The 26,837-nt window shown below is 41.4% G+C and overlaps 2 protein-coding genes across 9 annotated transcripts in view; one reads left to right on the forward strand and one right to left on the reverse strand.

Moving 5' to 3' along the window:
- MAPKAP1 (MAPK associated protein 1) overlaps positions 1-26,837 on the forward strand; it is a 217,448-nt gene that overhangs the window by 90,555 nt on the left and 100,056 nt on the right. For all 8 annotated transcript variants that reach the window (XM_037160554.2, XM_037160699.2, XM_037160623.2 and 5 more), the window contains 2 exons: positions 7,983-8,155; positions 25,076-25,252. In XM_037160554.2, coding sequence (XP_037016449.1) covers positions 7,983-8,155; positions 25,076-25,252 — 350 coding nt within the window. The remainder of the gene's footprint in view (positions 1-7,982; positions 8,156-25,075; positions 25,253-26,837) is intronic.
- Positions 11,686-12,503, reverse strand: LOC119060742 (40S ribosomal protein S3a-like). The gene has a single exon (XM_037161032.2). It carries the CDS (start codon positions 12,501-12,503, stop codon positions 11,709-11,711), a length of 795 nt encoding a protein of 264 aa, XP_037016927.2. The 3' UTR covers positions 11,686-11,708.

Genomic DNA, 26,837 nt, shown 5'->3' on the forward strand with positions numbered 1-26,837 from the left:
GATCGTCTGTTAAACCTGGCTTAGACCAGAGTTAGGCCAGGTTTTGTCTGGAATCACTCCAGTCAAATTAAATTCCTTATTCATCTTCAGAGTAGTCTAGATACCATGTTATTAAAGACTCGTCATTGGTGGAATCCAGGCCATTGGTACCTTTCCTCCCAGGTACTGGCAGAGTAGAACTGCAGCCATTCATTTAAGAGAGTTTTAACTTTTGGAGGCTGCAAATAACCTTTTATCAATTTGCATCATTACATTGTCTGGATACACTGATTTATTTATTTCTACATTAAAATTACATATAATGATCTGCTTGTGCAGTTGTGACTAATGAAATAATGTTGCCTACTTTTTGTCTCTTTAACTGCAGAAGCCAAGCTGTCTGTCCTTTTGCGTTTCTTCCCCTTGACAGAGAAATCGAACACTTACCAACACTTTCAAGGTCTGATACTCAGTGTATTACTGACAAACCTCAATGAGAAGTAGCACTGCTAACTGAGCCTGCTGTTTTTAGGACTTAATTTAGCTAACGCGCTTCACAGGGCTGTTTCTTACGTCACGATCATTCTGAACTGAATACCACTTACTATTTTTCCTGCTTCCCCTATTTGGGAAACTACCAGTTGCATAATTTTGAATTTAACTTTAATAATAAACATCACAATGTATATCATTTTAATTAGTGGGATCAGATAGGAAAAAAATCTGGTATAGACGTAATATTTTACCTCATCATGTTAAAATTCTTCAGATTTCACCCTGGCTGGTGTGGCTCAGTTGGTTGGAGCGTTGTCCCAAAACTGAAAGGTTGCAGGTTTGGTTCTCAGCCAGGGCACAGGCCTGAGCTGTGGTTTTGGTCCCTGGCCAGGAGTGTCTGGAAGGCAGCCAGTCAGTGTTTCTCTCTCACATGGACGTTTCTCACGTCAGTGTGTCACTCTCTCCCTTCCGCTCTCTCTAAAAGCAATAAAAAAATGTCCTCAGGCAAGGATTAAAAAAATCTGCATATTTTAATTCTGTATGTATTCATGTTCTAGATATTAGAAGTTATTTAAATTTTAAGTTTTTATCTCTTTTGAGCTAATTATTAATTGGATCACCTATGGTTCTTAATATTGATATTTCAGACTGATGTAAAGACAGTTTTCAAAGGGGTAAACTTTTGCGGTGTATGTCACCAGCCATAAAGCATTCACACTCTTTGACTCCATAATCTACTCTTAGGAAAGTGTGGGCAAACATTATATAAGGATGTTTATGAGAATATTATTCATAATAGTGAAATACTAGAAACTGTACATATTTAACAATTGGAGAATAGGTTGATAGTATCACTGTGCTATAATATAATGCAGGTGTTTAAAATCATATTTAAAAGAATATTCAGTCTATTGATACGTACATTTTTTTAAATCAGCGACTATGTATCAGGCATTTTATATACATTTTAATTCCTTTTCTCATCAAGAAAGAGGGGGTTTTGAGAGGTGTAGTCAGGTGCCCAACATCTAAGGTGTAGCAGCTAAAGAAGTGGCAGAACCTGGATTCAGACCTCATTCTGGCTGACCCCAAATCTGTGCTCTTAATCATTGCTCAGTGTACTTCAGCAATGATATATCTAGGGCCAGAATTTTTTAAAGATTTTATTTCTTTATTTTAAGAGAGGGGAGGGAAGGGAGAAAGAGGGAAAGAAACATCAATGTGTGGTTGCCTCTCATGCTCCCCCTACTGGGGATCTGGCTGGCAACCCAGGCAGGTGCCCTGACTGGGAATGAACCCGGCAACCCTTTGGTTCACAGACAGGCTCTCAATCCACTGAGCCACACCAGCCAGGGCAGATTGTGAAGGGTATTAATTGCCATGCCAAGGAGTTGGAATGCTAACTCTGGAGGAAGCCATCATATATTTCTGAGAGCTGGTGACTGGTATGGTCAGTAATTTGAGAAAAATCATATTGATAGCACTAAGGCATTTGAACAGAGGTGAGATTTTAGAAACAGAGAGATAGCAGGAAGACTGCCACAGTGGTCTCAGAGATTATGAAGCTTGGGTCAGGGCAATGGCAGTGAGGAGAAAGATTTGAGGGACATTTAAGAGGCATTTGGATGTAGATGAAACAAAGAGGAGTTAAGTTTCCTAGATGGAGTGCCAGGGTAGGTGGGGAAAGCCTTGACTGAGTCGGAACATTGAGAGACAAGCCACGAAGAAAACGGGTCTTGGACATGCTGAGTTGGAGGTTTGGCTGCATTTGCAGAGCCATCAAGTCACGGAGAGGCCATGTGGTATGAACTCTGGAGTCTAGCTGGTCTTTGGCTGCATTTGTGTTGAGGGATAGTTTTTCCTTTAAAACCTGAATTTGGGGCATTCCCTGATTAGGGGCTACTGCTGGAAAGTGTTGTCCAGATCCAAATTTGTCAGCTCTTTGTGGGTTTGTTACTTTTTATTTTCTTTGATAAAAATTACTTAACCTGCTATAAGAGGGCGGCTAAATTAACTTATTTTTTTCAACAGCCTGTCACAGCACCTGGCACGTAGAGTCTCCTTAATAAATCTTGCTGGCTGCCTTAACATAGACTACATTTTCAAAATTGACCTTCTCTTTTTCTTACCTAACACTTTTAAGCCCTCTGGTAATTTTTTAACCTTCTTTTTTGTTCATAATTGTAATATTTACTATTTTGTTTCTAAGTATAAAAGTAATACATTCTCATTATAGACAGTGCAAAATATATAAAGCAGAAAATTTAAGTCTCTCAATCCCGTGTCTTAGAACTATTCAGTTTTTGCATATTGGTATAGTAGGTGTTCAAATACAGTAATCATCTTTTCTTGGGTTAATTAGTGGGTCTGTTGGATGGAAGGGCAATTTTTTTTTGTAGAAGGGAGTCATTTGCTAGTCCCCCTTTAGTCTGCGTGAGCTTCCGAGCTCACACGGCAGCCTGCTCCTCTTGAAGTTCTTTATTACATCGTATGATACAGACCTTCAGCATATGGTGAATTTGACGAGGGTGTACTTTGTATCTCACTTGACTTTGGCTTCAGAGCCTGTTGGTTGAATGCATGAGCGACTGAGAAAGCTGGTGCTGAGCCAGTTTTCCCTCTCTCCCCATTGGCCCCTCGTGCTCGAACTGTGCCTCCATCTCCCCAATCCCATCTTACAGAAACATGAATTGCCATGCATTGAAATGGTATGATTATCATCTTTATTTGTTGCTAGTCGCTTTTTGATAGGTCGATGTTGGGTCTTTGGAATACTGCTTGTCTTGATGTGTGATGAATACTTTTAACCCTTTGGCCATCTTATTTTTGAATAAGTTAATTACTTTCTATTATGTTGATGGATTGTTTTATGTTTTAGATAAATTCCTAAGTATTGCAACACAGGGACTATTAGATAGAGGCAACTGCCACCACCTTGCACTTTTCAAAAGAGGCTCCTTATTAAAAATACATAATTTCAGTGTTTGTGCAAAGCACTTGTTCCTGTCATCAGTGCCTCAGGATGGAATTAGAAGTCTAAAAAGATACAGTGCTTTATTCATTTAATAACTATCTACCATATTTATTCTCATAGTTTTCCCCACACTTGCTATTTCACTATGAAATAAAGAGGATAAAGGGATTCATAGGAGTATCATTTCTTAACAGTGGTGCCCTTACTCAACCTAAAATAGCACAGTTCTCTGGCGTCCCAGTCTCTACCAGCTCTTCTTGGCCAGCTCCTCAGAGCTGGCTCCTTCTGTAGGAGGCTGCTTCAGGCAGCACTTTTGGTTTGTTGTGAGAAGAGGGAGGAGATGATTTCCAAGCCCTTGAAAGTGGGAGTTGATTTTATTTAGGATAACTTCAGGGAAAGAAGGCATTGATGTGGAAAAGTAGGGGCTTTAGAGTCAGACAGACATGGATTTGAGTTCTACCTTTTCCACCCTGGTTATAGGTGTAGCCTTACAAGCCCTAGTGTTCTTATCTGCAGTGTGAGGGTAATGATAGAACCCTACCTCTTACCGCGATTGTGAGAATTAAATGAGATGTTAGGCAAACATTTAGCAGAATCTGTTCAACAGTAGCTATAAATGCCAGTTCTTGTTATTCTTGTTATAATAGTAACTGTTGTTATTAGGGCTCCTACGCACCCACCTTTGGTCTCGTGACCGTGTAATAGGTGTGAGTCGTAGAAATGGGTCTGACTTTACAGCTACACCCTTTCTGGCATACTGTCCTGCATTTCTAAACCACTTTACAGTTCGTGAAGCACTTTCACATTTGTCATCTCATTGAATCCTCCTGTTTTAAGATACTGTGATTCCTATAATTCCTCAGCGCTAGTGCTTGAGAAGGAGGAGAGGGGATAAACAGAAATAGGAGGGAAGAGCAATGACAAGTAACTGGGCTGGGGTTGGACAGGAGGTTGAGGAGAGTGATAAAAGGGCCCAAAAACCCCTCGGAAAGCTTGCCCTTGTTTCAGTTTTAACCTTTTAACTGCCTGGCAAGGTCAAACACTGTTTAGAAATGTCGTCTTTGCTAGTCATTGGAATGATTATTTCCAAGCCAAAATACATGCATGGATGTGGGCATGTGCATGTGTATGTACATATGAGAGAGATGGAGCAAGAGCATTGTGTAGGAGAATTTTTAATTATTTGCTTTATAGCATAGAGACAAAACTCAGTAAAAAAATTAATGGATCTAATATTATACATTCTGGGTCCATAAGAGATGTAGAATTTCTCTTAAAATGTTAAACTGATTTCATGTATTTCCTTACCTTAGTTCTGATTTTTTTGCCCTAGAATAATAAAATTATAGTGTTAAAGATGGAACCACTTTGTTGCCCAAGTCCCTCTATTTCCATCCACCACTAGGGAACAGACCCATAGAGGAAGGGCAGGAGGGATGAATAGAGGAAACTAACAGTTGTTGAGTACCTGCCTTGCGTCCTGGTATGTTTAAGTTATTTATGCATTCATTTTGTAGTTCAGTGGATTTTTTTTGGAGAGTCTTCTGCGCACCAGGCACAGTGCTACCCATTGTGTGTAGCTGCTAGTGGAAATCATGCTCTTTCACAGGATCTCAAGGAAAGCACCCCAGGGACCCACACATATGGAAGGTTGTGGTGTGGTGCAATTTATTCTGCCCCCAGGCTTCTAATGTCCCATGTCCATCTGTCCTGCCATGGAAAAAGTCTGGACTTGTCTTTATCAAGGTCAAAACAATGGCCAGTGTCCAGAGATTCTGTGCCATTGTTCTGGCATCAGCAGTGCCAGTCCCAGTCCAGGTTCCCGGCTACGATCCATTGCTGTGTTGCCATACCCTGGCTCCTGCTTGGAGCCTGTGTTTGGAGCCTGCATGGCTTGGGAAGGGCCAGGTGCTTTTTCAAAATAACAAATCAACTTCCTAAGCTTTCATGGGCTTGCACTGGGTCGGGCCTTTTAACCAAACCCTTCTTCCCAGGCTAGACTGACAGGCCTCTATGGTCACCATCCTGGCTCCTATTGTGTGTGGGCTTTCCTCCCCTTTTTCATCATTCTATTCCGTCTCCCAGTGATCTGTAACTTCCGAGGGAAGCAAGTAGGCCTATGTTCCTAGTTTATCATGTTTAATAATGTCTGATTCTCTTTGCTCCTTTCTTTTATTAATAACTAGCTAACTACCTACACTAACACCCTCCTGGAGCTCAGAGGCTAGTGGGGAAGGCCTTCACTAAAGATGTATATAAATAAACACATAATATGGAAATTATTAAATACAATGAAGAAAATAAACATAATGTGTGGGAATAACTGCAGACAGGGATTCTTTCCACAGGATTATCAGTGAAGGTTTCTGTGAGCCTTCTGTGAAGGTTCATCTGAACCTTGAAGGAGAATAATAACAAAAGTGATAATCCTCGAAAGAGCCCTTTTACAGATAGGTTCTATCATTATCATCATTTTACATATGAAAAAATGGAGGAACAGAGAGATTAAGTAACCTGCCCAAGACCACATTAGAAGATGCAAAAATCATGAGAACCTTCTAAACATAGTGAGTCTTGAAAGTGGAAGGAGCAGGCAGGCTACGTACACACGTATTCATGGACTTGAAGAAGGACAGTGCGGCTCAAGCCTGATGCGCAGGTGGTGCGATGCCAGTAGGTGATGTTGGAGAGGTAGGCAGCAGTCAGATCACGAGTAGAGAGAATGACCTTCAAAAAGATGAGTGATGCTCCATCCAGTGCAGGACGGTCAGAGGTGAAGGAGGGAAGGTGGTTAGATCCAGGTAAGTTTATAAATTTAATAAGGGGAGGTTAACAGAGTTCCTGTAGGAAAAGTTCTTTATTTTCTTAATGAAAAATAATACTTCTCACCTTTTGGCAGTTATATGGGTGAAGGACAGGAACAGACGGTCCAGGGGCATCGTGGGTCGCTTAAGAGAGAAGCCAAAGTGTGCAGTAGGGGTCTTGGGTAGGGTGCAGGTTACATCAGGAATGTAATAGGCTTGCTATACAATGCGGAGTATCTGTTTGAGGTTTATCATCATAAACTTAAAGCACAATCAACCTGTATAGTTACATGATTTTCCTCCAGTGATGTTCAGTTGGGGAAGGCAGAAGGCTGGGTTCATCCAGGATTGGTGTTCTGCCAGTTGAGTCCAATGGAGGGAGAGAGTGTTGATGCTGTATTTGCAAAGGACCGATCATAATAATGGGTCATGTAATCTGGAGGGTGGTGTTGGGAAATAAGGGGGACTGATAGATAATTAAAAGGTGGTGGGGTCAGTAGATTGTAGGTGGAAGAATTTGAGGGACTACCTGAACAAATGAGGTGAAAGTATATTCAGTGAATGGATATTCTGAGATTTTAGAGTTGGTGCAGATCTCTGATACACCCACTGTGACTGAGGTGGACTGGATGGAAAGGTACAGGGAATGACGTGGTCTAGGTATAGAGACACTTGGTTATTGGACAGATTGTTCCATTAGAGGAAACTGTTAAGACTGATCACAGAGGGGTGGGGGGAGAAGACTATGAGGCAAGAGCTCAGTCAAGCCTTTAGTGAGTAGAAGGTTGGTGGATAACAGAAACAAATGAGGACGGGAGAGGATGGCTTGGGTCTCAAAAGAACAGGGATTTTCCTCAAGAAAAGAGAATAGTTTGGAAGTCATAGGGACAAGAATACCTACCTATTCTACCTCCTGGCCATGAGGACTTAGAGTAAAAAAGAAAAAAGCTAAATAGTCTTCCAGTCAGCAGAAGCAGCAAATCCTTAATGACCAGCAGGTTTCAACTAAGGCAGAGGTGGAGGGAATGTTTTTTCAGGAGAAGTGATGATTTATGGAAGCTTGCTGATTAGTGCTGGAGTTCCAGAGGGGAGTGGGAGGTTCGGGAGGGAGAAGGGTGGTAGGTTGGGGGGAGGGATTGTCAGTGAGGTGTGATGGTTAGGGCAAAAATGGAAGAGCAGGTGAGATGCAGATGATGGAAGTAAACAGATACACCTCACAATGGGCTCAGCCCCCACAGTCTGTGAGTAGGCAGGCCCTTTGTTCCAGTACTGCAAGCCTAAAGGCTTCTTCAGAGAGTATGGCAGCTTCCCCTGCAGCTTTTTCCAGGGTCTCGAGAAGTGAGATGGCGATTTTCAGGGAGAGTGGCCGATGCCAAGGTCTTATGGTGACTTTTCCAAGGTCACACTGAATAAGTAGCAGAGCAGGTCTCCTGCCACTAAACATCAGGTCTGCTCACCACTCTCATTTGTTTGTTTTAATTGTAGTGCTCATTTACCTTACTCCTGGCAGAACTGGATCCATTAGAAAATGAAAATTAAAGAAAAAAACCCTTAAAACTAGACAGTGTTTCCCCTTTGGTACCTGTCCAGGCTCATAAGCAGGTCTGTGCAGAATGGATGAGAAATGGCTGAGCTGCGCACGGCCCTGGACAGCAGTCATTGTGGCCCAGTAGGGTCTGCACGACCACGACTGTGCTTTGTTTACCCTCATGCGTGTGTTCTGTCCACAGGGTCATGTAGGCACAACAGCCACCAAGAAGATTGATGTCTACCTCCCCCTACACTCGAGCCAGGACAGACTGCTGCCAATGACTGTGGTGACAATGGCCAGCGCCAGGGTACAGGACCTGATCGGGCTCATCTGTTGGCAGTACACAAGCGAAGGACGGGAGCCGAAGCTCAAGTAATCCTTCCTCTTTCTGGCTGCTCTAGTTTCTGGCTGTCTGCTGGCCACCCGTGCTGCAGTCTGGGCGCAGCCAGCCTTTCTAGGCATTGGCCTGAGAGCCAAACAGCCACACTAATCCAGGTCAGGTTGCTTACCAGATCTTGGGCCTGTGTGGCTCAGGCTTATCTCAGAGAATCTGCTTGTAAATAAACTGATGAGTTTGTAAATCCAGACACGAGGAAATGCATTTTAGCAGTTTCTAAAACCTTTCATGAGGCTTGCTGATAAAAGTGGCAGGGGAGTTAGTGGGAGGGAACTAATGTTTATTGAGTACCTACCACGAGTCGGGCACCACGCTGGGCATTTTGTACCTGGTTTCTCGTTGAATTCTCCTCGCTCCCTATGAGGTGAGCTTTATGATCCTCATTCTGCACAGAATTGTCACTTGCTGCAGTTACACCAGTGGGAGATGGCAGAGTCAGGATTTGATTCCTGGTCTGTTCGATGCCAAGGTTTTTGCATTATTTCCTTTGGTCTGAATTAGTTTTCTTTGTTGCCAGTCAGTCTCTCAATCACTAGACTCTATTCCCCATTAAACAACTATCTGAAAAGTGTAGTGTTTGAAAGTAGAGTCTCTGTGCTTGTACATCATAACGCGAACTTGAAAGTGCTTTGCTGCATTGGTTCTCCCTACTTAAATCTCATGTCTGACAGGCATCCTCTTCTAGTTTTAGGTGTGCCTCTCAGCCACAATATCTGGGAATCAGCAAACCGTGCAGATGCCTTCATTTTGGAAATGCTTTCTCAGGCAGACCTCTCTTCTCACGTCTGCAGGGTTAGAGTGGTCTGGTCTACTGTCAGTCATTTGGTTTTCTTTTAAATACATTATATTTGCACTAAAAGTTATTCTTTCAGGTTCTTATTGACGTTGCCCTTTACTTTGACTGAATAAAGTGTGGATATAAAGATAATCTTCATTGCTCCCATGGCAATTGAAAGCCTTTTTAACCAAGATACCACTTAGGCCCAGAAAAGGGTCAGCAACAGCTCTGCTCAAGGCTGAGCTGTGGTTGTCCCTTTTCAGCATGAAGTGGAAATAGGAAAGGGGGCCACAGTGCTAGTGACTTTATATATGTTGTCAGAGTTCATCCTTAACACATTGCTTAGTACAGAACGGAAGCGAAGAGAGGCAAAGGAACTTACCCAGGGTTGCACAGCTGGGCGTAGAGGCGGGAGTGCACTGGGACACACATTTACAGACGAGGAAACTAAAGCTCCGAGAGGCTGAGTAACTGTCCTACATCACACAGCAAGTGACAAGACGGTATTTAAACCCTGGAACCTCTGACTCTAGAGCCCTAGCTCTTCACTGTCGCTTTATCCTCTCTGCTATAGGTGACATAAAAATAGTTTTGAAAGCCATGCTTGCTGCAGGCACTTTGCTAACCTGGAAATACAGATGCGAAACAGTTCGTGCCATCGAGGAGCTTATTGTCTAAAGTAAATAGGCAATAACAATACTGTACAATCCAGTCCATTAGCAAGTAATACCAGGTTCTCTGAGATCTGACCCCATATTTGGTGGTGAGAGTGGAGTCGTAAAAATCAGTCTCAAGTGACATTGAAATGGAAACATGAATGAGGAGTAAGAAGATGTGATGCAGCTCTGACTGGTGTGGCTCAGTGGGTTGGGCATCATCCCACAAACCAAAAGATCACTGGTTCAATTCCTGCTCAGGGCACACGTTTGGGTTGTAGGCCATGTTCCCAATTGGGGCATGCAAGAGGCAGCCAGTAGATGTTTCTCTCCCTTTTTTTCTCCCTCCCTTCCTCTCTCTCTAAAAATAAATAAAAACATGTATCTTTTAATGTGTTGCAGGGAGGTCGAGAGGGTTTTCTAAATAGAGGGACAACATCACTTCTGTTATGATGGCCCTTCAAATTCATGCTTTAAAGTCTATATTCGACTCCAAATACATAGAGATGGTAAATGAAATATGTTCTTGACATAGTTGTGCTTAATAATAAGATAAACATCCTGGTGGGCCAGAAGCAGAACCAAGTACGGAAGTAGGCAGAGCATGCTGGGAGTAGATTCTTTTAGGGTATTACTGCGAACATGCTGTGAATGAGTTTTACCAATATGTGAAAACAGATTTTTCTCAGGCTTCAAGGCAGCTCTGCAGGGCCTGCAGTGGTCAGAGACCCCGGCCATCATTTCTGGGCGGGGAACAGTCTCATCCGTCTACCTGTGTGCTGTACACAGACTGTCATTTTCTAAGTCTACCATGATGTCAGAAACACAAAAGGAATGGGAAACACTGCGTGAGAGTGTGTGGACCAAAGGGGCCTCACACCTGGATGGGGATCAGGGAAGTCTCACTGCTGGAAACTGGGGCCTAGGGAGGAATATTCCTGCCTGTGAAAAGAAAACACACAGCTAACTTGGTCTGCGACTTGTTTAAAGTTTTATTTCTGGCAGGGGTGTAGAGGTAGCCGTGGGACCAGAACCTGGCCACGAAGCGACTGAGTTTATGGGATCCCCAGCGTTACTAAAGCACAGGAATCCTGCGCAGCCAGAACGAGACCTGGCTGTAGACCGGAGGCCTCTGCCCCAACCAGGATGGAAGCGGGTGCAGTGTCTGTAAAAGCGTTAGACAGGGAGTGGGGACAGAGGAGGGTAGGGGAGGGAGAGAAAGAGATAAAGTGTTCCTATTCAAAATGACCTATCAAATTTGCTTTTCCAAAGCAAAAGAGTATAACTAGTACTAAGACAGAAAGACAGTAATCAGAATTCACTCCCAACAAAATGTAAGAAGGCAATCTGAAAATTAATTTCAAATAAATATGTTTAAAATTATCAAAGAGATGAAGGAATACCATCCATGGTAGACTTTTAGGATATTATGAAACAAATGAGCAGATGAGAATCAAGAGGTGGATTTAGAAAAGAGCCAACTAAAATAGTGGAAGTACAAAATTTAGTGTTTAAAGTTTTTAAAAGTATGGGATAAACCCTAGAGTGGGCACAGTTAAAGAGGGAATGAGTTGAAAGATAGCACTAATGAATTCCACCTAGGATGTAACACAGAGATGAAGAGATTAAAAGAATGAAAAATGAGTAAATTAAGACACACAGAGGAAAGGTTGAAAACCTCCCACTTGTGAAGCAAGAAATGGAGGGAATAGCAGCAGAAAAACAATATTTGAAGAGATAGTGCCAGAGACTCTCCCAGAGTTGAATGCAGATATGGATGAGTCTTCATATTAAGTACATACAGATTAGCTCTGGCTGGTGTGGCTCAGCAGATGAGCACTGGACTGCAAACCAAGGGTCATTGGTTCGTTTCCCAGTCAGGGCACGTGCCTAGGTTGCAGGCCAATTCCCCATTAGGCAGTGCTCAAGAGGCAGCCACATGTTGATGTTTTTCTGTCTTTCTCCTTCCCTTCCACTCTCTAAAAACAAATTAATACATAAAATCTTTTTTTTAAGCACATACAAATTAAATGAAAGGATACCTTCCCCCCCCCCCCATAGGCCTTTTTATTTGCCAGCATTAAATGTCTGAATTTAAACAGATTCTTGGACTGGGGGCTCATATCCATCAGCTCGTTCAAACTTAGCACCTGTCTCATCCCCAGTAGCTTTTCCAGAACTGCTACCTTCACCATGAAGCTCCATGAGTTTTCCCAATTTAAACTTGGGCTTCTTCAGCATTTTGACTTTTCTAACAAAGACATCATGAAGTGGATAAATAGATTGGCAAGCCTTTTCTATGTCTTTCCCAGTGCTACCTGGGATCAATTTATTGACCACTTCTTTCAAGTCATTTGTCTGCACCTCTAGGGTCATGATTTCCATTGTTTTCTTCTGGATTTGGCGGACCTGTTGATGCTGAGCATAAGAGGTCTTCCGAATCTGATTGATGCGTTTTTTAGTAAAACCAACGCAGAATAAACAAAGCAAATGCCCATTGGTAGTCTTGACATCAACATGAGCTTCGATCATGGTCTGCCATTTGTTGACCATGGAGCACATTTTGTCACGGGTAAGATCCATGCCGTGGAAATTAGTCAGGCAGTTTTTGCCCTGAACATCCTCAGTAATTAGCTTGAATTTTCTAAATGCAGCTTCATCATTCTGCAGATCAGCTAGGCTCACTTCAAATACATGGCCCTTCAGACCATCCGAAGCGATTTTGGTTCCTTGAATTCTTGTGACTAGTGTTTTTCCAGTATTTCTCATGTTGAACATAGCTGGTGCTTTCACATCACACCAGTCTTTCTTAGAAAATGGGTCAAGCACTTTCTTCTTTGCTCCCTTTTTGCCACCTTTTGTCAGGCGCTTGTTCTTGCCCACTGCCATGGTGCTGCTCGGAGAGCCAAAAGGTCCAATGGATACCTTTTTATCAAATTGGGGTAGAGCAACTGGACATGAACAAGCCAAAAAAACCAACTACACCCTAAATCTCATACCATGAATAACATTAACTTGAAATTAATTGTGACTTGCATGTAAAGTGTAAAACTATAAAACCTTTAGTAGGAAACAGGAGAAAATCTTTGGGACGGAGGGCTAGATGAAGAGTTTTTATATACATGACTGATGTGGACCCCAGCCCACAGAGTCCCTGTGTTGTGGATGCCCCGAACGAATTCACACTGACTGCAGAAGTCCTGTGGAGAAAAAGGGACAGCATGGCCACTCTCTGAGAGAGAGAGGGTGCCCACCCTTGTCTGGACAGGCATTTATTGCTTTTCTGGGAACATTAATTACAATGAGGATGGTCCTCATTTACTATGCACAGGTTCACTTTAGGTGGTTACCTTTTACAGAAAACAAAAGAGAGGATGTTGCTAATTACATCAGAGAAGAAGGGTATTTGCAAATGCAAAGGGAAAGTGGTTGAACTGGTTATACTCATCCTTAGGAGGTTTAGCATAGATTTTAGGAAGTTACTTTACAGATATGCAGTAAACATTTATTGTCTCAATTCAGAGTGAGGGAGTTTTAGCAAAAGCAAGCCTCCAAGCAGCCTAGGTACATTGCAGACCTGATTCCCCACAGGAGAACCTATCCATGGGCATGGTCATGTGTGCTGACCTCGCTCCCTGTTGGTTTTCTGAATCAGGCTGGGCTACATTCCCCATGCCACACGGAATGGTCTCCTATACATGACACTAAAAGTATGATCCATAATGGAAAAAAGAAGATAGATTGGACTTAATTACAATTAAATACTTTTGTTGTACAAAAGAAGCTTCCTTTCCTCCTTCTCAGCCCAATAGCTGTCAGGCAGCAGCCATTCTGCTTTCTCCTTTGCCATGGACCAGAGTCTTCAGCTCTACCCGGCCAAGGGGGATGGGGGTTGTAGGAGAGACTGGGCCAGTGGCAATGCATCAAACAGTAGAATTTAAGACAAAATGTCAATAGGGATATTTTGGTAAACTACATAATGAAAAGGAACAGCCCACCAAGATGATATAATAATTCTGACTGTTTATGTATCTAAAAACAGTCTCAAGATATTTCAGGGGGGTTATAAAGAGACATTGACTAGCCCTGGCTGGTGTGGCTCAGTTGGTTGGAGCATTGTCTTGTAACCCAAAGGTTGTAGGTTCAATTCCCAGTCGGAGCACATGCCTAGATTGTGAGTTTGGTCCCTGTCTGGGCATATACAATCCCAGCTCATCGATGTTTCTCTCTTTCCCATCCTCTTTCTCTAAAAACCAATGGGGGAAAAATGTCTTTGGGTGAGGTAAAAAAGAAAAAGATTTTTAAAGAGGCAATGACTGATCCACAGTCAAAATGGAACATTTCCATGCATTCCTATCAGAAACTGGTAAGTAAAGCAGAGGAGAAATTAGTAAGGAAAAGGAAGAGTCAACCGATTTAATTAGCAATTCTGAACCCGCCAAATAGAGACTATTAAATTAGTGTGTAAGCCTCTGAAATTAAGTACATCTAATTAGGATTTTTATTCCTGAAGTATATCCAGTGTGTTAACATTTTCACATAGTTGCTCTGTAACTATTTTGAATCACAGAATTACATTTAATTTGAATAAACCATCATCTTTTGAAGTTTTTTACAATTCTTACGTGACAGTGGGATTCTCAGACCTGTTTAGTATAAGACAACTAACTTATAAAGTATGTCCCTGAGATCTCTTCCCATCAGAGTGTAGTGGACGGTGTTTTCTTTCCAGCTTATTTGTACTTAAGTGTTGAAATAGGTCCTTGTTTGGTCCTTATTTGATCTGTTCCAGTGTGTTGGCCCTTTCAAAGAGCTCTTCATTCACAGGAGACCAAATTGCTGGATGCATGGGAAACCATTCTTCTCATTTCATTCTGGTTGTCAAGAAAATCATTTACTTAAGAGTATTGTTCTTGCCTTGGCTGGCATGGCTCAGTGGATTGAGCATGGGTCTGTGAACTGAAAGGTCACTGGTTTGATTCCCAGTCAGGGCACAGGCCTGGGTTGCGGGCCAGGTCCCTAGTTGAGGGTAGGTGAGAGGCAGCCAGTTGATGTTTCTCTTTCACATCAGTGTTTCTTCCTCTCGTTCCCTCTCCCTTCCCCTCTCTGAAAATAAATAAATCTTTTTTTTTTTTTTTAAGAAAAGAATATGGTTTTTTTGTCTCTGTTCCGTGAAAACTGTTTGTGGTAGTAGGAATAGAGACTTTAGCTGGAATTCTTGACTTTCTTTGTTAACTCATGATCAGAATTGGAATGTGGTATTTAAGCTGATTTCCTGCTTTTTTTAATGCAGTGATTTTAGGAGAAACTAAAAATCTATTTGGAAGAAACTAACAAGTCATTTCAATCTCTAGGCAGTTGAATTTTTTAATTTAGACTTTATTGTATAGATTCATGTTTATTGAATTTTGATCAGAAATTATAGCCTATAAAATTTCTGCTTAGAGACTTATTTATATTTTGCATCATACCATACAATAAATTTTTATAAATATTTCATGGATTCTGGGAAAATTCTATATAGGTTACAGAATTCAATATATACTTACTAAATCAATATATTTAATTACTATCATGTTCTTACATGTTTTGACTATTTCATCTGTGGGTAATTAAGAGAAATGGATTATAGCTTCCATTTTCTCGTGTGTTTCTATCAAATTCTCCTAAAATTTCAACAGTTTCCATTTCACATATTTCACTGCACAGAAGATTCATGCATCTCATATCTGTTTTGTGAACTATACTTTTTCAACAGAAAACAGCCTCACTTGTTTTTTGTTTTGTATTGTGTCCTGCCTTGTTCTTTGCTTTGCTTCCATACTGTTAGCTTTTCCCCCCTGTTTTTCTTTGTACTGGTTTAATCTAATGATTTTTTTTAAGCCTTTTACTTTTGCCTTTTTGGTTTAAATATGATGAATAATTTTGTGAGGGTTTTCTCTTTTGATTCAGTCTGAGTCAACTTCTTTTCATAGGGAAGTTCATCTTACTAACATACATTGCAACCAGTGATAATGTGGTTTCATGTCAGTCAACTTTTTTTAAGGTTTGTTTTTTGTGTATATATATTTTAATTTTAGTTTATTTGTTGTTCTGAGGCTGGTTACCTATAAGATTTTAAAACATTTTAATAGACTTTATTTTTTAGAATAGTTTTAGGTTTACAGAGAAAAAAAATTGAACAGAAAGTATAGAGTTGCCACATATCTCCTTCCCGCCTCTCATTTTTACTTCTTACCAACATTTTGTATTAGTGTGGCACATGTCTTACAATCAGTGAACCCATGTTGGTACATTATTATTATTATTATTATTATTATTAACTAAAGTCAGTCACTTACATTAGAGTACGCGCTTTGTATCGTATAGTTCTGAAGATTCTATCAAATAAAATGGTTTCACTCCCCAAACAGTGAACTGCTCTCCATCTCTCTGTCCCACCCTCCTCATCTCTGGCAGTCACTCATCTTTTTACTGTCCCTATAGTTTTTCATTTTCCAGATTGTTAGCTAGTTAGACTCGTGGTATTTATGGCCTGTTCAAACTGGCTTCTTTCACTTAGCAATATGTATTTAAGGTTCCTTTATGTCTTTTCATGGCTTCATAGCTCATTTCTTTATATTGCTGAATAATACTCCATTGTATGGTTGTACTGCAGTTGGTTTTTCCATTCACCTGTCGTAGGACATCTTGATTGATTTCAACTTACAAACAAAGCTGCTATAAACTTCCATGTGCAGGTTTTTGTGTGGACATAAGTTGTCCATTCGTTTTGCAGAGACCTAGGAGTGCATTTACTGGATTGTATGCTAACACAGTGTTTACCTTTCCAAGGAACTGCCAAACTATATTCCGAAACATATAGTTAAACCATTTGGTATTTCTGTCAACAGTATATGAGAATTCTTGCTCCACATTCTCACCAGTGTTTGGTTGTGTGACTCTTTTGGGTTTTAGCTATTCTAATAGGTGAGCAGTGGTATCTCATTGTTTTAATTTGCAATTCCCTAAGGAGATGATGTTGAGCATCTTTTTATATGCATCTTGTGTTTATTTGCTGTTTATGGCACATCTCCACTCCGGTTAGCTACATTTTAAGTGCTCAGTAGCCACATGCTGGGAAGTGCAGCTCTAGAGTATGTGAAAACGTGGTAAAGCCATGCAGTAGAGCTCACTGTGGACCCACTATAAATAAGAAAATACAAGGCAAGTGCTCAGTAAATGTTCATTTCTGGTTTTGCTAACTACTGTACTATAACCAGCTGTCACTACAAACAAAACTAGTAGTAAGTCATAAACAGTAGCATAATTTAGCCCTTTCCCGATGGCTCAGGTAATTCTGCTTTGCCATGAAAGTTTATAGGAATGTTTGACCTTACATCATGTTTTCTGACAGCTTTGCAGTTTGAGTTCTTTATACTTCTCAGTGCCGGCCCCCCACCGTTTCTTGCTGTCTGCCTGTCTGTACTCTTCCCTTTTCTAGGTTTCCCTTTCTAATCTGTATTCCTTAGGGCCATCACTGAGAACCATTCACCTGAATAATACAGCCTATCAGGCCCTTCCCATTCTGACCCCCAGCTGTGCTCCCCGCATCCTAATGCATCACGTTCTCTAACTGGTGCTTTGTGACACCAGCACCATGTATACTTTTGCTGTTTCCTTCTTGAGAAATGCCTTTCTCACTCTTTTCGTGATACCCTGCTCAATCTCGAAGGCTTAACTCCTCAGTCATTTCTTCACTCAGCAAGTGTTTACAGAGTTCCAGGGCCTTGGTATTGAGGATAAAATGAAGAACAAGAGACATGTGATTGTCCCACTCAAAAAATTTACAGTTTCATGGGGAAGAAGAAGCAATCAAATGTATTGCACTTCGTTCCTGGCTCATTTCACTTATCATTTGTATACAATAAATGTTTATTGAGTGTTTGCTATATACCAGGCACTTTGCTGAGTATACACTGCTAAATGGAACCAGATGTGGGCTCTCTGTCATGGCTTCCACGGTTTAGTAAGGGAAATGGGCAGAAAATTCAAATAACTAAACCAAACAATGTTTTCTTAAAAACTGAGCTAAGCACTCTGAAGGAGAGGAATACTGTTTATGAGAGTCCAGCCTGGGAGTTGAGTCAGGAAGAAATCCCCCGAGAAAGTGATACCAGAGGCATTTGCAGGGGACAGTCGTGGCAGACAGAACCGCAGGGCAGAGATGCTGTGGCAAGAGGGAGTTTGGTGGTCAGGGAACTAAGGAAGGCCATTGTGGCTAGAGCACAAAGCAGGGAGAGAAGATGGGGCAGGGCCCGCAGTGGACATTGAGAGATGTGGACAGGTTCTGGAAACAGTTGAGGTAAAAATTCACGTGACTCAGGAATGAATTAGCTGTTGGAAGTGTGGGAGAGGAGAGGTGTCTAAGATTTCTGCCTTGCACAACTCCGCGTTGCGCCCTTTGCCGAGGTAGGGAACATTGGAAGACCAGGTCTTGTTCGTTTGTTGGTTGGTGTGTGAAGGGGAGCGGGAGGGGCAGCCTGAGTTTGGGCTTCTGCCTGTTAATTTGAGGGGGCTTTGCTGTGTCTAAGAGAAGTTTTCAAAGAGTCATTTACATTTGCGTGTTTGGAGTTTAGAGGAGAGAGATGTGAACTAGAAATGGGAATTTAGGGGTCATCCACATGGAATTAATAGAAGCCTCCAGCATGGATGAATGAGAAGAGATAAAGGCCCAAGACTGGACATTGAAAAACTGTGTGGGTGGTGCTGCTGAAATGGGGTGTCCTAGACACAAAAGTAGGTTCAGAGTGGGGTGAATGAAGAGTTCGATTTTGGATGAAATGAAAGCGGAGATTATTCCAGAGGTGGATCCAAGTGCAGAATTCTTACGAGCAATAGAATACATACGAGTTTGGAGCCTGAATCATATCTATTTTATTCACCTGCGTTTCCCGGTCCATAACACAGTGCTTATATTAATACATAGCAAATATTCAATAGATAATTGTGGCATGAATAAGAGAACATGGTAACATTCAAAGTCCTGGATTGAAATTCTCTACCCTTGCTGTGCCTGGGAGGCCTCCACGCACCAGAAGGGATGCTTGAGCTAAACCTCAAGAGATAGCCACATGGACTAGGAAGCGGTCTGAACAGTGATGGGAGCTGGCCCTAAGACCTGACCGGGGCACTGCAGGCGGCTGGGGTGAGGGAATGGGAGGAGATAGGGTTGGGAATCGGGGAAGAGTATAATGGAAGGCTTTATGGAAACCAGTGCTTTCAGTGGCAGTTTTGTTTTCATTCTGAAGGAAAGGTTTTAAGCGGGGGGTTGACAATATCTCAGTTGTGTTTTTGAAAGATCCCCTGGTAGTGGGATTGAGGGTGAGTGTTTACAGGGCAAATTTGTAATAAACTTAGTGAGTTTCTGAAACTTAGAATTCTGCCAGCTGAACTTGTCTGAGTTCCTCTCTAGTTCAGAGGAATACAAAAGAGGACTTTCCAGAAATGCCAGAAATAATGGCATCTGCAAACAAGTATGTTAAAGCAGCCATTATAAATATGCCCTATATGTTCAAGGTGATGGAGGGAAACATGAACATAGAGGGGAAAGAAGTAGATTTTTTTAAACCCAAAGATTTCTAGAGACAAATAATACAGTATCTGAAATGAAAACTATACTAAATGAGATTAACAGTGTGTTAGACACTGCAAAAGAAGAAATCAATGAACTTGAAGACACAGCACTAGAAACTATCAAAAAGGGGGCTCAGAACAATATGAAGGTCTTGTTTGCACTTAGAAATTACTGGGTATTTTCTCCCTAGAACTTTTTTTGTACCGGAAAATTTAGACTTAACTATTCCTGTGTGAGGTTGATGTGGCTTGCCAAACATTATGATAATTTTTTTGTTTTAGTTTTTACTTTCTATTTATGGGATTTTTGTTTGGATAAAAGGAAATCTTCACAGTCTTAAAAATCTTTTCTCTGACTTCAAAGAGATGAACTTCTAAGCTGCAACCCTTGGGAGCTTTCTTTCTCTTGCTAATTCCTGACACACTTTTAACATTGATTCTGTCATCAGAATAAACAGCAAAGCCCAAGTAATGAGAGTTCTGGACATTTTAGAATCATGCACTCATTTATTTTTCATTAAAAAAACAATAAGCATCCATCTGTCTGGACATCACACTTAGTGTGTTTTGCATTTTCCAAAATAAGTGAATTTTTATGAGTCGTAAATTGAACATGTAAGATCACATTTGATAGAAATCTGGGGTGCTTCCTGGAATACTCCTGAATTTTCATGTATGAATTAAGTACCATTTATCTGTGGGCTAGAGGCTCTGTCTCTTCATAAAAACCATACTGGTCTTTGAACATAAAGTGAATATCGGTCAATAATTCAATGAAATAAATTTTTCTAATGAAAAATTTTAGACTTATCCGATAGACTATGAATAAATGAAATTCAGTTGAGTATATATATTAAAGCTTTGGTGCTATATATCTTCAACACCCCCCGCCCCCAATGGTCTCTTTTTTTGGCAACAGGCTCCATTTTGCATCCAGTCATTGTTCAAAATTCCAGCTCTTTCACAAACTTCATGGTCTGTGAGGGTCTCCTTGCACATCTGCCCAACTCTGAAATTAAGCCTCTTCCTGTGGACCCAGTTTCCCTATAACTTGTTCCTTAGTCTCTTGATTATTCCTCCCTCTCTGGTGTGATTCACAGCCAGGACTTCTAGGTTTCTCTCTCTCAGGCTATCTACCATTAGCTTCTGTTAGGTAGTTAATTCTGCTTCTATGTCTCAGAAGCTTAAGAATAGAAGGAAAAACCTTGGAAAGATGAGAATTCTTCATAGCAGGCACTGTGCAGTGAATTAAGTCATTTAATTCTTACAAGACCTGGATGTAGTGGGATGGTTATTTTCTCTAATTACAGAACTTGGTAGCAACAATACCGTATGTAGGGATCGGGATGTGGAGAGGCAGGCCGTGCTCGGGGTCGTTAGGACAGGCGATTCTTCCGTGCGGTGGGGTTAGGGGTTTCCCACTCTTTTCTGTGCTGTTCCGTATTTCTAAATTTTCTATGAGAAGCATGTAATTACCCTTATTAAAAAATAAGTTAAATATTTTATAAAGAGAAGTGAAAGTTACACTATTTATTGTGTAATATCTGAAAGATAAAGAAATTTAGAAAGAAAAAGTGTTCATTGCCTAAATGTAAATATAACCTTTGTAAACTTTTTGGTACCCTTCCTATTAGTCTTTTTATATGTATATAATTGAATGATTTTACGTAGTTGCAATAATCTCAGTGGTTTTTCCTCCATTAAAAAGTGAGGTGCCAGTACTCAGTCTTACCTTCTACAGAGCCGCCTTCTCCCCGGTCTTGAATTTCAATCTCCGCCACCTGTGCATGGCCTACGACGCCCTGTTTGGTTAACAGATATCAGTGAAGCAAGTCAAGCTTATGCCCTGACTGGGTTGCCCCACTTGTTTAGAGCATCATTCCAACCTGTTAAGGTTGCAGGTTCGATCTCCATTCAGGTCACATACCAGAAGCAACCAGTGAATGTTTAAGTAAGTGGAACACAAATTGATGCCTGTCTGTCTGTCTCTCTACCTCCCCACCTCTCCTCTCCCCCTGCCCCTTCCTCTTTCTCTAAAATTAATTTTTTAATAGAAAAGAAAAACCACTTATTGTTAAAACCCCCCTTTTTGATAATACCCTTTATGCTTTTTTATAGGTAAGAGTGATTCATTCTACACACGCATGTATTCATTCATTCAACAAATATTTAAGTTCCTTCTAAATGCCAGCCATTTTTTCTTCAGGAAGGATGCAGAGACAGTAGAAGGACCCTGCTCTTCAGAATGTAGATGCATAAATAAGAAAGGGAGCAATGCAATAGTTATATGCAAGGATAGTAACCAAGTTCTCTAAGGCCACACAGGAGAATCACTTTTGCAAATGATTGTCCTGGGAAAATCAAGGAAAGCTTTTTATAGACAAGAAGTGGAGTTCAGAGAGATTTGGTCACAAAGCTGGTTAACGGTTGAGTTGGCATTAAAACCAGATCTGACTGCAAAACCTGTCTGTCCCACTGAACTATGTCAGAAGGAGGCGCCCTTGTTTTCGCTGTTTTGTAAGTTCTAGATGTCTCTGTTTGGGGAATTCCTGAGTCAGGGACCACAGTGGTCAGTTTTCTCTCCTCACTTCAGAATGCCACTGTCTTCTGATTTGATCAAAGAGTAATGAAACAGAAGCAAGGAGACCTGAGCTGTCTAGAACCGGCTTTGCCCCTGTTTAAGTGGGTGACGGTGGGCATTTCATTCCTCTTTTCTAGGCATCTATTTCCCATGTATAAAAACAAGGAGGTTGAAATAAATCTCCCAAAGCCTCTAATCTTTTATAAGCAATGTGTTGTGGTTTCCTCCTCCTTTTCTAAGTATATAACATTTCCATAGAAATACACCGTGTGGCTTTGGCAGAGAGGTAGGTGGGGGTCCAGAATGAGGCTTCTTGACTACCTGGGTTTGCATCTCGGCTCTGTCACTTACATGCTGTTTAATCTTGAGCAAAGCACTTAACCTCATTGGTGCTCAGTTTTCTCATTTGTAAAATGGACATAAAAGAGACTAAGCTGATGGGTGGGTTCAGTGAGCTCAAGTGTCTAAACCACTTGGCCGAGTGTCTGGCACGTAGGGCTCAGTAAATATAGCTAATGATACTAATGGTTACTGTACTGATGCTAATTTGGACTCCTGATGCAGTTTTAAAGTCAAAACACCACAGTGGCTTCTTTTATTATTCTTTCCTTTTTAAAGACACAAAGGAACCAGTGTGTCTGTGCACAGAATACAGAATTTTAGTCATTTTCTTCTTAGGCATTTAATTAAGAGGTTTTAGAATTTGGAGCACTATTTGCTGCTCAACCTTAATGATAACCCAGAAAAGACTTCCATTAGTTTTGTCTAATATAGAGTGAATCATTCATTCTTCCCTTTGCTGTGTCCCCAGTACTGAGGACAGGCAACAGCCAAGGGCAGGCACTTTGCAAATGTTCCTTGAAAGAATAAATGGTTTCACACTGTGTATTCAAGAACTGGGGAGAATAAGAGTACTTGTCAGTGAGTCTGTTGGCGCTCAGATCTGAGCCTGTGCCATTTGTTGAGCTTGTTTTGAGGGGATTTGGGGGCGTCCCTTGACAATCAGTGCAGAATTCTTCTGATACCCATTGTTGGCTTTCTGCTTTGATCCATTATCACTTGCCCTTGAAACCTCTGCGATGCTGGGGAGTCACAGGCGTTCCTCGGGATGATTTACACTGCGGTGAATAATTCGTGCTGTCTGTTGCTGGCTTCACTGGCGTCTGCCCTGTTCACAAAATCCCAGGGGCTCAGTGGCCCCAAGGCTGGAGCACAGTGGACATATGAACTACGGTCACAGACGTGTGCACGTAGAACGTGTCACTCAGTTTCATTGTTGCTTTCTTCCTCTAGTTGCGTCCACAGTGTCTTTATGGATTGACATAACTACCCCAGTTGTTTTTCATCTGACTTCATTATAGTTGCCTTACCATTTATTTTTTGCCTCTGTTCTATGCTCAGCACTATGTATCATCTCATCTAATATCACATGGTTATCATCTGACAACCACAGTTGAGTTACGCCATTATACCCTTTTCCTAGAAGTAAAAACTGAAACTCAAGGAGGTGAAGTTTATTTTCTCTGAAACCACGTAACCCATGAGTGATAGAGCTTAATGTTGAACTCAAGTCTTCTGGATACAAAGCTCTTTGCTAGTACACCGTGATGTTTTCCTCGTCTGAGTGGCTTCTTTCTGATTCTATAGTGTTTTCTGTTTAAGTTGGCAACCCCTTGCAAAGACCTTTAAGTTTCTCATACCACTCAGAGATGAATTTTAAATTTCTTAATAGCATTGCAAATACATGAAATTTATAGTGACAAACATAGCCAGATTACTTTCTTGTTATCCATCCATTTAGCAGATTTACAGCTCCCATTAATTTTAATCTGTCCTTATTACCTGTTTTATATAATAAATATCTCTTAATCGTGACAGACTAAGTATAGATCACCTGAAGTAGGCTCTCTCTCAATAAGTAGAATTGCAGCAAAAGATTTGTGAATTAATTGGGAAAATTGCAAATCAGGTAGTCAGTGAAATAATTCATTGTCACATCCAATCAATAAACTTTGTAAATCAACTCATTTAATTCAAAAAATGATCTATATAGATCAAGCAACCAATTAAACAATTAGCATATACTTTGCAATTAATTAATTTAAGCATCAATCATATGATTAAAACTCCGAATTTAAGCTGCAGAAGTTAGACTCCCATTTCCTTGTGAACTAGTGGATTCACGCTTCTTAGCACTAGCAGATTTGCACTCGCACAGTTCAGCTTTGGAGCAGGATATCTAAAATGTCTTAAGTTGATCTCAGCTTTATTTTTTAAATATTTTATTTAATTATTTTTAGAGAGTGAGGGGGAGGGAGGGAGAGAAACATTGTTCGGTTGCCTCTTGCACGCCCACCCCTCACATGCCCCACAACCTATATATGTGCCCTGACTGGGAATCGAACCAGTGACCTTTCGGTTCACAGGCCAGCACTCAGTCCACTGAGCCACACCAGCCAGGGCTGATTTCAGGTTTGAATTGTCTTTGTGTTGATACAGTTTCCCATCCTTTTTCAGCAAATCAACTTTTTACTTCCCCAAAGAAGGAGAAGGAGGTATGTGTTGATTCTAAACTGTGCGAGGCTAGAATCTGAGATTGCGGACCAGATGTTCTAGGGAAGTGAGGAAGGTCCGTCAGCAGTTGATGAGGGTAAATCGGGTCATTCACTTTACTCTGTTAAGTGTCCTTGGTGTTTGGAGTCAGATCCTGCCAAGTGAGGCTGGTTTTCCTGAGAGAGAGGAGCTGTATCGACTGTTTTGTTGCTGCGTGTGCTTCTCCTGAGCCAGAGCTGGTACTTTCTTAGTCCTAACATAAATCGAAGTCCACTGATTGCCCCCCAAGTAATTTTCTCTCCTTTATAGTTTGGTGTGTCTCTTTTATAGTATTTGTTTTATTTACATTTATGTTATAGCTAATAATAGTGCTTACCTTTACCCCTTCCTATTGTTGTAAGATTCCTTGAGACTTGATACTAAATCTCATCTTTGATCTGAGGGATTCTGTGTCTTACCTACAGTGGGTGCTCAGTAAATATTTGTGGAAGACTAGAGTATAAAGGTGCTTGTTTCACATTGGATTTCCCCCTTTGCACTGCCGTGTGTTTTCTCATCAGATGAGGAGGGATTTGGGGGATCTAACCATATCTGCAGGCTTCGGGGGGCAGAATGGCAGTACCTCAAGTTGGCTTGCTCTACATCAGGGCCTCTGGTCGCTGTGTTCCTTTCTTGCCATGGTGTTCACTCCCCTTTTTGGTTCTCCTTTCAGTGACAATGTCAATGCCTACTGCCTGCACATTGCGGAGGATGATGGGGAGGTCGACACGGATTTCCCCCCACTGGATTCCAATGAGCCCATTCATAAGTTCGGCTTCAGTACTCTGGCCCTGGTTGAAAAGTATTCATCTCCTGGTCTGACATCCAAAGAGTCACTCTTTGTTCGAATGTGAGTACCGACTGTTACTTACCTCAATATCTCACCTTTGCCTTCTGTGCAGTTTTGGATTTGATTTTGGTTTTGTTCATCAAATGAATATTTATTTGGTGTCTGGAGAGTCCACGTGTAATGATTACTTCCAGAGAGATGTGGGGACAGTGCTCGCATTGTATTTCACGCCTCTGCCCCTATGTTGAATACAGACTGCTTCGTGGTAACAAACCAGGTAGATCTCTGAACGTCCCCTCTAGGAGCTGGGCTTCTGGACATATTGGGGCACTTTGGAGTCTGTGAAGCAAAAATTCTCTTCAGGGAATCCAAACGAAATGAAAATGGGCATCACAGCCACTTCTCTCTTGTGGCTCAACATACTTCTCTTTCTCTCCAGCTTTGTTCAGATCCAATTTGATTTTTCCCCTCAGTTGCCTTTCTTTAAACTGAGCAGAGGTTTTTAACCTTGCCTGTGCCTTTGGCAGTCTGGTAAAGCATATAAAAGCCTCTCAGGAAAGTGTTCCTACATGCAGAAAATAAAATTCACAAGACTACAAAAGAATTTGTTATTATTAAACAAACTGTGATACAGTAACACGTACAGCTGTGTGCATACATTGAGTGAGAAGGTCCAGTGGCAGGTCTGACAGTAACTCCTGACGTGCGGTGTCAGAGTGGCCGACGTGAGTGATGCTGGGGACCTGCACCGGCTGGAATGTGCTATCATCGTGCCTGTGATTTCTCTTCAGGACAGGTCACCAGCACTGCTGATACTACTGTGGTTTGTTGATTCAGGGAAATTCTAAATATCAGAAGTTCGTGAAAATAAAAGCGTGGTTTTTATCCATCCAGATCTACAGAGTGCCCGAGTTTTCCCACCCGTCAGTCCCCATTGTTAGGGGGAAACAGGCAGTGTTTTTGCAGCGCGGCTTCAGCTTTTCTAACCAGGGTGGCGGCCTCCCTCTCCTGCCAGCTCCTGGGAACAATGGCGATCCCTTTGGCACCCCCTGCTGTTAGGAACCAGCAAATTCACTATCCAAAAGAGGCTGCTTTAGAGGACTTTTCTACCTGTCTCTTTAAAACATACTGCCTTTGTTTCAGATTGTTGCTCAAAATAGGATTATGCTACCTATGATATATGAGTATTTTGAATCTTTCCACCCTTGAGCAAAAAATGAATGCCTGGGGGGCTGGGGCAACTCCTCCAGCTTTAATAATTGCTGTTTTGTTTCTGCTGTGAAGTCATGGTCGCTGTCTGTAACAGCAAACACGTTCTTCCTTCTCACATTTCAGAGACACTAAAACAATAACTTTAAAAAATGTTTAAATTCCTCTGTCCTGATATAACTACTTTCATTTTTGTATAATCATTTCCATGTGTATGCATACAGAGTTTCAGTTTTATCTCATCTATGGTGTTATTTTTAGTTAACATTACATAAAAATATTTCGATATCTGTTCTTAATTCCTACATCTCACATTTATTACGTGCCAAGGATCTAGACAGAGACGACCCCTGTGCCCACGGAATGACGCTGTGGTGGGGACACAGCTGTCCGCAGGCCCTGAGAATGCGCCGAGCACTAAAACAGAAAAGTGTGT

Source organism: Artibeus jamaicensis, unplaced genomic scaffold (assembly GCF_021234435.1).
Source record: "Artibeus jamaicensis isolate MK-2021 breed Jamaican fruit bat unplaced genomic scaffold, CSHL_Jam_final contig_471, whole genome shotgun sequence".
NCBI lineage: Eukaryota > Metazoa > Chordata > Mammalia > Chiroptera > Phyllostomidae > Artibeus > Artibeus jamaicensis.

What these genes read in the sequence shown, in the direction of transcription:
- LOC119060742 (XM_037161032.2), bottom strand. Translation starts at nt 12,503, where the DNA reads ATGGCAGTGGGCAAGAACAAGCGCCTGACAAAAGGTGGCAAAAAGGGA.